We start from the raw sequence: 12,374 nt of genomic DNA on the forward strand, positions 1-12,374 counted from the left end.
TAAAGATGCTAAACGTGCTCAGTTGATACACAGTGCTGTTGAGTCCCACGCAGAAATCCTGTGAACTGCCAAGGCTGTAACCCACACAGGATTAGGAAGTGCTTTCATCTGAGAATGGCAGGCAGAGCACCAAATCAGACTGCAGCCAGTCTGAACCGTGGCTCATGGTGATAGAAAGATGAATGAGGACAAAGACAGCTAAACGACTTTCCAGCAAAACTAGAAGACAAAACCCCCACGAACAGCCCACCCCCAAACACTGCATAATCCAATCACATGTCACCTGCCTTTAAAAATAGATCACATACATTTGTCTTCCTGGGGTGCTAGAATGCTCAGAAGAGTGAGTAAGTCTTGAGGGGAAAAGTGGAAAAGGTTGGGCACTGGGGATCCACTTGCCAACTGAAGCAAACCTTTCCCCCACAGCCCCTTCCCACAGATGTCCACCGGCAGCAGTTAGTGAGAACAGAGCAACTGCGAAAAGCCATCTGAGAAACATAACAATTTAATAAATGAAATAAATACTCCAGTACATGCAGGGTAAAAACTTGACATTGGGGGAGAAAAATCACTCTATAGTGTAAATTAAAAAATAAAACACACGCTCACAGTAGCTTTCCCCCCCCACTTGCAAATCACATGGCAAAGTCATACTCTTACACACCATGTATACTCTAATTCAACAAAAATAACGACATACAAAAAGGTAGCTACATCCATGTCTAATGAGTGAAAACTGAGGTAACCTTTCTTTTAATTAAAAAGAAGAAAGAAATGAACCCATGACCTCTTTCCTGCCCAATTAGTAACTGAGTTGAGGGGCTGGAGTGTGTAAGGGTAATCCTGCAGCCAGCAGACTACCTACCCATCTTTTGCATCTGAGTCCCTACAGTGGGCTGGTAGATACCTGGGCCCTCTGCGTACATGTGTGCGTGGCCCTGCGTTCTGGAAAATTCCTCTTGAGCATTTAACATGGAGGAAGGGGTGGTGGTGGTGGGGTCACCTATGATTTCTTTGGTATAAATGGAGAGGGGAGAAGTAAGTGTCTTCCTTTAGCCTGGGGTGGACAACGGGTATGGGGAATGGAGTAGGGTGCTAATTCACAGAATTGGAATTCACTGGCGGTAAAGTCCTGGGTGAAGACCTTTCCCTTAAAGCCTGAGATAGCAGGGTGCAGCCTTCCGACACGGCGCAGGCTGAGTTCCTCAGCCTCTCCCTGTGGTCCGACATCTTGGCGCCCCCATCGGGGTGCTGCGCCAGATCCCTGAGGCACTGGGTCAAGAGCACGCAGGCCGACACCACGCTCATGGCGCCACCCAGGATGGCGGTCTGCACCGCCTTGCCTTCAGCGCTCACGGCCGCTGCGCGACCCAGGAATTGAGGCTCAGTGGCGAAGCCCACCAGAGCGCTCACAGCCTGCACCAAGGGCCCGCTGAAGAGTGCGCAGCGGCTGCGGGCCAGCTCGCTGGGCGCCGCCTTGACCTCGCGCACGCATGCCAGCAGGGCGGAGGCGCTGGTGCTCATGCACTTGACGCCCAGCTTGAACTGCTCGCGCGAAAACCGGTCCCGTGACTTGTCACTGGCCAGGGCGCACGCGTCCGTCAGGAACTTGAGGTTGCGAGACAGGCCCTGCGACACCTCCAGCAGCAGCTGTGGGGTCATGTCGGCCAGCGGGGTGGCTCGAAGCACAGCGCAGCCCTGCTCCACCTCGTGGCGGCAGCGTGTCACACGGTAGCGGTCCACAAGGCCAGGCTGTGCAGGTTGAGCGCCCGGCGTGGCCACGGCCGCCAGGTAGGCCGCGTGCGCAGAACACTCGGTCAGCGACACCACCAGGTCGCCCAGTTCCACCAGACTGTCCCCTGCCTCTCCGAAGCGGCCCATGTTGAGCTGGCTCTGCACGTCGTGGGTGAGGATGGACAGCCCCTTGGTGCGCGCGATGATGGTGTCCCGGCACTGCTCGAAGGACTCGGCGCCAGCGCCAGGGGAGGCGGGGCCTTCGAAGAGCACCGGCCGCGCCTCACTAGACAGCAGCAGCAGGTCGGCCACCAGCTGCATCTTGCCCTTGCAGTGATCACAGATAGACACCAGCCTCTTCCGTGGCTGTGAGCTGGCCCCGCCGACGGCGCTCCCAGGAGCCGGAGAAGCCGCCTCGCCAGTGGGTTTCCCGGCGCTGCCGCTAGCCATCGCGCCCAGGGGGCACTGGCATGCCGCTGGGGAGCCCGCTACCACCGCCGCCGCGACTCAGCTGGCCAGGGCCGCGCTGCTTTCCGCGCACCATCATGCCACCCACCGCGGCGGGCACAGAGATCGGGGTGGCGGCGGCCGGGGGATGGGGTGGTGGCGGGCGTCGCGGGGCGGGCCCAAGCCCGCGCGGCAAGCTCTTCGGGGCGCTGTGCACGCTCGCTGGAACCGTGAGCTGGGGCACGGCGGACTCCTAGTCCGCGCCCCTCGCCACGAGCCTACCAGAAAAGTCCCCGCTGCCGGGCTGTCGCCGCCTTCCTGGGCATGGCCGGCCGGGCCGCCGGAGCGGAGAGGGCGGGACGGGGAGGCTGGGAGTTGTCCTTCCTTCCTTCCTTCCTTCCTTTGAAATCAAAATCCTCTGCTCCTGGAGGAGCGCGGGCGGCGGCCCCGGCAGGCTTTGCTGTCAGCCGCGGCGCTGCGGCGATCGGGCTCCGCGGCGCACGTGGGCTTCAGGCGCGCCGACCCCGCCAGGCGGCACCGGCCGGCGACGGCGGCCGGAGCAGACGACCGGGGGCGAGCGGCCGCATCTCCTGCTCCGGCTCTTTGGGCGCTGGGCGGCCGCAGGGCCGAGGGCGTGGCTGGCTCTGTGGCGGCAGAGCGTAGTCAGTCGGGCGGGAGGCTGCAACACAGGGCGCTGGGCGGCCGCGCCTTCCCGCCTGGCCGTTCAGAGTGCGCGGCCCGGCGCCGCGGCGGCACGCCGTCCCCTCCTGAATGGCCCGCGCCCGGCGCCCGGCTGTCGTGGCGACTCCATCCCTGTTCCCCCGCAGAACCCACGGGCCCCGCGCATCCGACGCCCCGGGGTAGTCGGCTCAGAAGGTGCGCGCGGCTCCTCGGCGGCCGACCGGGGCCCCGACTCCTGCCATGTTTGTCAACCAGCAACTTCCGAGCGACCTCCGAGCAACTGAAAGGAAGGGCGGAGACCGCAGGCCAGGGGACACCCGCCTGCCCGCGCGCGGCTGCGGCTTTCGCCTCCTCGCGTCCGCCTCGCCCCCGGCTCGCCGCCGCCACCTCGGCCGTAACCTCCCCGGAGCCTATAGGAATCTTTTGTGTGGCGTCACCGCCTTTCGTTTAAATCCCGCTTCCTCCTCTTGCCCTTCCTCCCGCCCCCTCCGCCGATCCCGGATGCTTGCGCGATGCGCTGCTCCTCCCCCGGGAAGCTGGGGGCCGTGGGAGGACGCCGCGCCCAGCCCCGACGCTGCGGCCCTGGGGCCGGTGGTCCCTGAGTCCAGAGAGGCTGGGAAGCGCGTGTGGTGGGGCAGGCCCGCCCTCGCTCCGCTCCCTGGCGCTGCGCACACCCTGGGGACACCGGGGCGCAGCCGCGAGTGGCCTTACGTAAGCTCTCAGCCAGCCCCGGGTTTTGGTGCTTCCTCCCCGCCGAGGGAGTGAGTGTAAAAGGTGATCTGTTTTGCTTTCTTGAGGAGGAGGCTACTCACTCTCCCCTGTTTTTACCCCCCCCCCCCCATTCCCGTTCGAACCTCTGAGATTCAATGACTTTTCAAAGCCCTCCCCGCCCTTTGTTGTTGTTCGACCCTCTCCTATGCTTAGGTCTCTGAGAAGCGGTAAAAAGAACTGGAGTGCTGGTCCTGCTCAAGTCCCTCACAGCGAGTGGGGCGCAGAGACAGACGCAGCCGATCAGGAGTTGTGTGACCTTGGGCAACTTCTCTCTCCAAGTCAGGTAGTGTATGGTGACCGGGTTCCAGCTGGCTAGAATTAGTATGTGCCTTGATCAGCCGTTCGCCCTTTTCCTGGCTCCATCTATATAATGGAATAATAGCAGCCATTGTTAAGTAACGAGCCTGTCTCTGGAGGTAAACACTGTTATCTCGGGGTTACAGGCTGGGAAACTGGTGGCCCAGATGGCTCCCTGCCCCATATCTAGGGATTAAAGCTAGAGCCTTAAATTACTGTAGTTTTATTAATTAATTTAACTTTTATCTATTAATTTTGGAAACAGGATCTGATTAAATTGCTCAGGATGGCTTTGAACTTCTGATCCTTCTCCTTCAGCTTCTCAAGTAGTTGGGATGAAAGTCCTGTGCCATCGGGCCCTATGGCGAGGTGAACTAAGTGACTTCTTAAGCTCCTGACCACAGCAGGTGGTTAGAAGAGGTGGCTCTCCACCCCCATCGGCCACCCCATTTCTTCCTTCAGGTCTTGTCTGCAGGAAATGCCTGGAACACCTGGGCCTGCTCCCAGCAAAGCACTCTCCTCTGAACAGTCATGAAGCCTTCTGCCGGTGCCCAGCACAGCACAGCTGGGTGTGCTCAGCAATGGAAATGTTTGTTCCTCTGTCTCTTCCTAGGACCTCCACAGCCAGTTATAAATGTTATTTATAAGTTGGGTGACCTTCAGATTTATTGTCCAAGCCCCAGTAGTTTACAGAGTGAACTGAGACAAGTTATTAATAAGTTAATGAGGAACAACAGATACAAACCTGGATGGAGAGTCATCCTACTCATAACCCAAAAAAATGCCCTTACAGATCGTCTAGATTCTAGGTGAACCGACTTTCTCTAAACTGAAGCCAGTAAAACCAATGGCTCCCCAAACAAGTGATTCTGTAGGGTACTCCTTCATATTTTTCTACAAGGGAAAAGCAGAGCAGATCCTTTCTATGGTAACCCATGAATAGCAGTGAGTCTAAGGAACAGTTTCCCTAGCTCTAAAACATTGAGAAAGGGGCCAGTAAAATGGCTTAGCAGTGAAGGTACCTTCCAGGAAGCCCAACAACTTGATAATTAGTCACTTGGACCTGCATGGAGAAAGAGAATCGTCTCCTCCAAATTGTCCTCTGGCCACTCCACAGTGGCATTCACACAAATTCGTACACACACACTAAATATATGAATAAAAATTCATAACATTTAAAAAGCCAAAGAGAAATCAAACCTTTTCCCCTGTGCTCACTTTATTCCAGGAAGCTGTGGGATCAGAGTATTTTCCCAAACATAGTTGTTGCCCCTAGAGTCCAAGTTCCCTTTTCTTCTGTTGTTCCTAGAGCCTCTTGTCCCCAGTATATGGTACATAGACTGCCCCCACTTGGTTTGCATCATGGAATTGTGCTTAGCTGTGCAATTTGGTGGACTAAATTTTTGGCCTTCCCGGCTTCAATTTTCAGATAGTGCTGCTCTTCCTAAAGTGATCTTACCAGGTTCCACCTTCACCTGCCTTTTGGGTTCTGTTTTTCCTTCTACCATTGTTTACTCATGGTATCTACCATGTGCCAGCCCCTGTTCAAGGCACTGTGCTTACGTAATAGATTGTAATAGGCAGCCTCTGCTTATGAAGATTAGAGTCCAGGAAGGGCAGGTTCACAAGCAAGGCCCCCAGTTACTGTTTGTACAGTGAAAGCTCAGAACAAAATGGGCATCAGATCGAGTACGGCATACCAATTTTTTTGGTCAAGTTGGGCAGACTTATTTTTGGTGCATTCTGACCAATGCTAGGGAAGTAGAGGTGACCTGCAGACCAAAGCAGTGGGAACCAAACCTAAAATGTCCTGCTCTTTCTCGCCATACTGTAACTGTGCAGAAACTGTGCCCAGCAACATCTGTCTTCAGAAATGTTTCATCTTCCGTGACGCTCAACCTGTGAAATAGCATCTCTCTAGTTTCTCTCCCAGTCCCTGGTCATCACCCACTTCTTCCCTGAGCTTGATTATTTGAGGTACTCTGTTCTTTTGTGCCTGTCTTATTTCACTAAGCACAATGTCATTAAGGTTAGTCAAGGCTATAATGGGTCAGAATTTCCTTTTTAGGGGAAATAATATTCACCTGTACATTCTTTGGACATTCATTCCCAAGTTTCATGTTACATCCCAGAATTTGTGGGCTAGCAACCAAGCTGTCTGTGGTACACAGTGCCACCTAGTGGACAGTAAGGAGCAGCGTTGTTGGCCATAGTCTTCCTTTGGAGCTGTTTCTTGGTTTTATGTTTGTGCTCCCAGACAATGATATCAACTGATCTTTCTTACACATTTGCAGACATCACAGTTCATTCTCTTCCTTTGAGTACCACTCATGGCCAGGTGTTGTGGCAAACACTAGCCCTTGGGAGGTAGAGGCAGGAGAATCAGGAGTTCAAGGTCATCTGCAGCTGTGTAGGGAGTTTAAAGCAAACCTGGGCTAGGTGAAACTTCGCCTAAAAACAGCAAATAACACCTCTCCTGGGGAAGAACAATTTACAGCTGAAGAATGTGGCCCTATCCCTTTTTTCATCATAGTTGATGTGTAAGAGACCCTCACTGGCTAGGGTTGCAGAATCACTATGGAATAGACCACCCTTCCTACTTGGTGTATTCTCTAGCTCTCTGGCACATTGTGATCCTGTCCAGTAGCACACCTGGGCAAAACATTGGCCTTCACTCCCTCATCGTCCCTGTTGCTTCTCCTGTAGTGAGCAAGGAAGCTGTGAACAGGCCCAGTGATCCATTGGCAGGAATGCCTGGGCATTCAGCTTCCAGTATCTAAGAGTAGGGGATTCCTCCAAGTGTTTCCCAGGGTACCCTGTATGGATAAAACTGCGTGCACAGGCCAACAATTGTAGCATGAATCTTAAAGAGTCTTATTAATAAAAACAAACCTGGAGCCAGGTATTGGGGTGAATGCTGGAAGATCAGAGAAGCAGAACAAGCAACAGCCACCTCACCTCACCAGTTCCTCAGCTGATCCTGTTTCCTCAGACTGGAAGTCTCTGTGTCCTCATCCTAATGGATCTTAGCTGAACTGCTGCTAAAAGCTTAACCAGGCCTAGTTCCTCGTCCTCACGCCTTAAATGCCTTTCTGCTTTCTGCCATCACTTCCTGGGATTAAAGGCTCACTTCCTGGGATTAAAGGCGTGAGTTACCATCCCTGGCTGCTTCCAGTGTGGCTTTAAACTCACAGAGATCTGGGTGGATCTCTGCCTCCCAAGTGATAGGATTAAAGGAATGTGTGCCACCATTTTCTGGCCTCTGTATGTAGTGGCTGTCTGTTCTCTGACCCCAGATAAGTTTATTAGGGTACACAATATTTTGGGGAACACAATATCACCACAAATAATTTCATAGCCCATTCCTCTACTGGCCACCAAGAGAAAAGATGAATCCTAGGATTTAGGGACCACAGGCAGCTAACACTAACTATTCCTGGCCAGGATACCTGGTGGTTAGTACCCATAGATTAAGCCGGGCTGTTGCCGCCTCACACAGAGCCTCTCTGGACCTTTAGATACCCTTGGGTATATCTGCCCCATGTTTCTGCTATGCTGTCTCACCAGTGTGGGTGAGGCCATCGCCATGCTGTTTGGGACTAGAGGCCTAGCTCCCTCAACAACCCTGTCAAGCTATGAAGAATGGAGTTGGTATCTATTCTCTTCCACATCTGATGCCTTGCATAGTTATCAGCCAGTGTTGATGGCATTCATTTGTCAGGCCTTCTCTCAATTTGTCTGTTAAAGGGTTAGTGTTTGGCATTATTGACCTACCCACCAGGTCCTAGGCCTAATTGACTGTACCATTCAATTTCTCAAATGTTTTGGATATTGTTCAAGCAGTTTCAAGTAGTGCTAGGAAGGTACCATCTACCTCCTTTCCTGTGGAGAACAGAGGCCGGCATGAGCCCAGGCTCATACTCTCATTAAACCCAAGATGCTCTTGGAGGTGGGGTGAGTATGCACCACAGAGCCTGGCCCCTTATTTAGGCCATGAACACAATCTCACTTCTGTCTCCTTGTACCTGGAAGTTTCTCCAGTTCTACCCAGCCCCATGGTCCACAGCTGTATGGTGATATTTTATTCGTACTGAAATATGATTTTATTTGTATGTTAATAAATAAAGTTGCCTGGGGGTCAGAGCTAATAGCAAGCCATAGCAGAAGCTGGGCAGTGGTGGCGCACGCTTTTAATCCCAGCACTTGGGAGGCAGAGCCAGGCAGGATCTCTGTGTGTTCAAGGATACAGCCAGCATGGTGACACACGCCTTTAATCTCAATACCAACCATAGAAGACCTGGAGGTCTGTATAGACAGGCAGTGATGAGGAGGTCATGTGGTTGGGTTTACAACCAATGAGAAGGCAGAACAGAAAGTCAATAAAAGGACAGACACACAGGAAGTAGGTCTCTTTGCTGAGGGGAAGGACAGCAGCAGCAGTGAGGGTAAGAAAGGGTTTTTAGCTCTCAGCTATTGCTCTGATCTCTTGGGCTTTTAACTCTGCATTTGCCTCTGTGTTTCTATTTTAATAAGACTGTTCATCTACAGAGCCGCTTATAAAATAATCACTCAGAGGCTTATATTAATTACAAACTGTATGGCCAATGGCTTGAGTTTCTTGCTAGCTAGTTCCATCATCTTAAACTAACCCATTTCTATTAATCTATGTTTTGCCACATGGCTGTGGTATTACCAGTCTGCTGGCATGTTGTTCTTTGGGTGATGGGCCGGCGTCTCTCCCGCTTCTCCTTTCTTCTTCCTGTCTTTCCAACTAGCTATAACCTGACTTGCCATAGGCCAGAACACCTTCTTTGTTAACCAATCATAACAACACATATTCACAGCACACAGAAAGACCACCCCACACAGCAGCCACTCTTCTCCAGTTCTATGTTGCTCTGGGTCAGACCTGGTTTGGATTCCAGTGCAATCTGAGTGCTCTTGGCTCCAGATTTTGCAATCTATTTCTGTATTGCTCCTAGTGTTACTATGCCGAAAGCCTCACTGGCTAACCCAAAAGATACCATGCATGGTAGAAGAAAGACATCAGGGAAGAATGTGTCCTGCATTCCTGGACCCAGATTTTTGTCTACATGGTTATATTAGCTATTTGACCACAGTTGAATGATTCTGAAATCAAGACAAATACAGGGGCTGGGGGTGGGGAGATGGTTTAGTGAGTAAAGTACTTGCAGGGCAAATGTGGGTCAGCCGTCAAGGAGACAGAAACTGGAATCTTCATAGTAAACCGACTGGCCAGCCTAGCAGAATGGCAAAGTCCAGGTTTGAAGAAAAGACCCTGCCTCCGTGTATAAGGTAGGAAGTGATGGAGACACTAGATGTTAACCTCTGGCCTTCACATGAAAACAACACACATACACACACACACACACACACACACACACACACACACACACACACACGAGCACACACGCACGAAGAAGAAGAAGAAGAAGAAGAAGAAGAAGAAGAAGAAGAAGAAGAAGAAGAAGAAGAAGAACAAACACTTATCATGGCATGATCCCTGTGGCCCCTCCTAGAATCTATGTAAAATTCATGGTAGATGGCTTCTCTCCTTTGCTAGTGTAAAGCCTCTGATACAATACAGAGGACTACAGGTTCACCTTCCTGTGTGTCTCACCTGCCTAACAAGCCATTGGTAAATAAGTCCTTCAGAGCTGAACTGGTCCAAGTTCCAAAATATATTTAAAGTATCCAAGTGCTGGAAATGCAGTTGCTTCAGATGTTTTCACGTCAGCGGAGTGGGAGCCAGATGGGTTTCCTCCTCAGATGACAGTCAGTAGCACTGGAACTTCTGACTTGTTTCAAGAATTGCAGTGCAATACTAAAAAAAACCCTTTGATTCTCTGTAACTAGATATTGTGGGCCAAGAAAACCAGAATTTTTTTCACCTTACCTTGGCAGTTGGCAGAATGAATGACCAGGGTGACCCCGCCCTGCAGAGCACATGATCAGCCACAGCTGTGCATGTTTTTTAGCATGACTGTGCCAGGACAGAGCTCCAAGCCACTGGGTGGAGCAATGTGCCCCTGGGAGAAGGCTCATGACATTTCCCCTATGATTTCAGAGAACAAAAAAAAAAAAAAAAAAAAAAAAAATCCTCTTTTTCGCTTGTGAGTTGTTTCTGCACAATGTTAACAGAAAATTTCCTTATGTTTATGCATATCTTCTGGGCATGAATATGGAAAATTTTAGCCTCTGCTGAAGTGGGATAAATGCACACCACATTTGACCTTAGAGTGAAGGTCAAATAAGTTACATACTGCTAGTTAGCTGCTTTCTTAACCTCCACTTTATGCTTTCTCCCTTCAAAACAAGCCTAATTTTATTTGGGCTGGTAGCAAATCCAGCTAAAGGACAATTCCTCAGCCCCTCTCAGAGAGGTAGACTCCAGCCAATGAGACCAGAATCACTGTACACAATTCCCAAATAGGATGCTTAAAATAAGTTGATCCCACTGAAAGGCATTCTCCCTTCAGCTTGGCTTCTTTCCCGTTTCCTTTGATTGGAATGTCATCTGATGGCTGGAGCGCCGGCAGCCATCCTGGAACTTTTGATGACCTTGAGGATGGAAACTCCAAACCAGTGTGATGAGGTAGTATGAAAAAGAAGTCTGGATGGCTCAGGACACCCTAACACACTCAGTTTCCACCTACTTCTGTGAAGGAATATCAGTCATAAGAAAGACTTTTGTTTAAACACTTTGGAAAGGGTCTGCACTATCTGAAACCTATTAATCATATCTAGCCAAAGCACAGAGAAAGGGGCGGGGGAGTAGTATTAAAGTCCATGAATAGGGACCACCGACCAACAAACCACTGCAAGGTAGTGAAGGGTGTGATAGCTCACGCCTTTAATCCCATCACTTGGGAGGCAAAGTCAGGTGGAGCTCTGACTTGGAGGCCAGCCTGATCTACAGAGTGAGTTCCAGGACAGCCAGGTGCTCAACAGAGAAACCCCACTTTGAAAAGCCAAAAAACAAAAAAGAAAAACTATGCAACAGTAAAGAGATGAAGTACTCAAGGACTCCAGTATGCTTAGTAATTCATACACTATGCTGACAGAAACACTGAAAACCATTCTTGAGATACTTCCACATTTGTAAACATGGAAATGAATTGTATGCAGTATGTGATACCTTGGGGTAAGTAAACTATATTATTATGTTTGAATATTGTCCAACTATACCAAGGTTTCATGACTTATTATATAATTTGAAATTTTAAAGAAATCAGATGTGCTGCTTAAAGCTTATGAAACTTTAAGGTATCTCTGACCACAAATATTTTCTTTTTATTTCTGAAAAGCTTAGTGGTCAAAATCTTGTGAAAGAAATAAAAAAAAAAAAATAAGTGTGATTTTTTTTGTCTTAAAGATTAGAGCCACAGTAATACATGGAAATCACTTTTTTTTGTTTTTGTTTTTGTTTTTGTTTTTGTTTTTTGATACAGAGTTTCTTTGTGTAGCCTTGGCTATCCTGAAACTAGCTCTGTAGACCAGGCTAGCCTAGAACTCAATCTGCCTGCCTCTGCCTCCTAGGTGCTGGGATCACCACTGCTTGGTTGTGACTGGAACTACTTTAAACAATAAAAAATGGTTATAAATTAGTAATTTAAATTTTTTTTCAATATTTATCGACAGTGATATTCGAAAGATGGGTTCGTTGAATCGTCTGTGGGGCAGAATGACAATAGATCCTTTATTTACAGACTTCGAAAAAAAGTTGCCCTGGCTGTGCTCAGCTTTCTAGCTGGAAGTTCTCGTGGGAAATTGTTAGGAATCGAGGCTGAAAGTCCACACCCTGAAAAGGGCCTCTTTAGGGTCAAGGCAGTTTGCATATCTTTCACTCTCATTCAGAGTTGAGGCTTCAAGGACGCTGTTTGGCAGTTTCTGCAGGCCCTGAGGGAACTTTCAGACCTGGCTAGCGAATGAGAGACAAAAAGGCTGACTTCTAACAAAATCCCCCCCAAATCGTAAAAGCGCAGTCCAGCAAGACCCAGCCAGGGTAGACCGTGGGGCCAGGCCAAGGGGAGGAGCCCGTGGGGCGGAGCCTGGCGAGGGGGAGGAGCCGGTGGGGTGAAACCGGGGGAAGGAACAGTTGGTGCCCAGCCCGGTGAAGTCCTAGAGCCATGGGGCGGAGTCGGAGAGCTGGGGGCGGAGTCACGAGGGGGAGTCGCGGGGCGGAGTCTGGTGATGAGGGGTCGATGGGTGGAGCCTGAGGTTGGAGGCCTCGAGGGAAGGCTGCTGTGGGGCGGAGCCAAGGTGAGGGGGCGGGGCTTCGGGTCTGGACTGGAGGAAACGATGGGACGAGGTGGGGCGCGGTAGGCTACTGACGGCGGGCGGCTGAGTACCCGAGGGTGGGACTGGGGGCTAGTATTGGGCATAGTTCTGCTCAGGACACTCCAGGGGCGGGGTCGGAAGCC

At 50.8% G+C, this 12,374-nt stretch overlaps 1 protein-coding gene across 1 annotated transcript; it reads right to left on the bottom strand.

The window, feature by feature from the left end:
• Nucleotides 1-484: 484 nt before the first annotated feature.
• On the bottom strand, nt 485-3,554 carry Tlnrd1 (talin rod domain containing 1). Its single transcript, XM_036188785.1, has one exon. It carries the CDS (start codon nt 2,182-2,184, stop codon nt 1,096-1,098), a length of 1,089 nt encoding a protein of 362 aa, XP_036044678.1. The 5' UTR covers nt 2,185-3,554; the 3' UTR covers nt 485-1,095.
• Between the last annotated feature and the right edge of the window lie 8,820 nt (nt 3,555-12,374).

The sequence above is a fragment of the Onychomys torridus genome, chromosome 1 (genome assembly GCF_903995425.1).
Source record: "Onychomys torridus chromosome 1, mOncTor1.1, whole genome shotgun sequence".
Taxonomy (NCBI): Eukaryota; Metazoa; Chordata; class Mammalia; order Rodentia; family Cricetidae; genus Onychomys; species Onychomys torridus.

Bases quoted from the DNA above. Each gene is read 5' to 3' on its own strand.
- Tlnrd1 (XM_036188785.1), bottom strand. From the start codon at position 2,184: ATGGCTAGCGGCAGCGCCGGGAAACCCACTGGCGAGGCGGCTTCTCCG.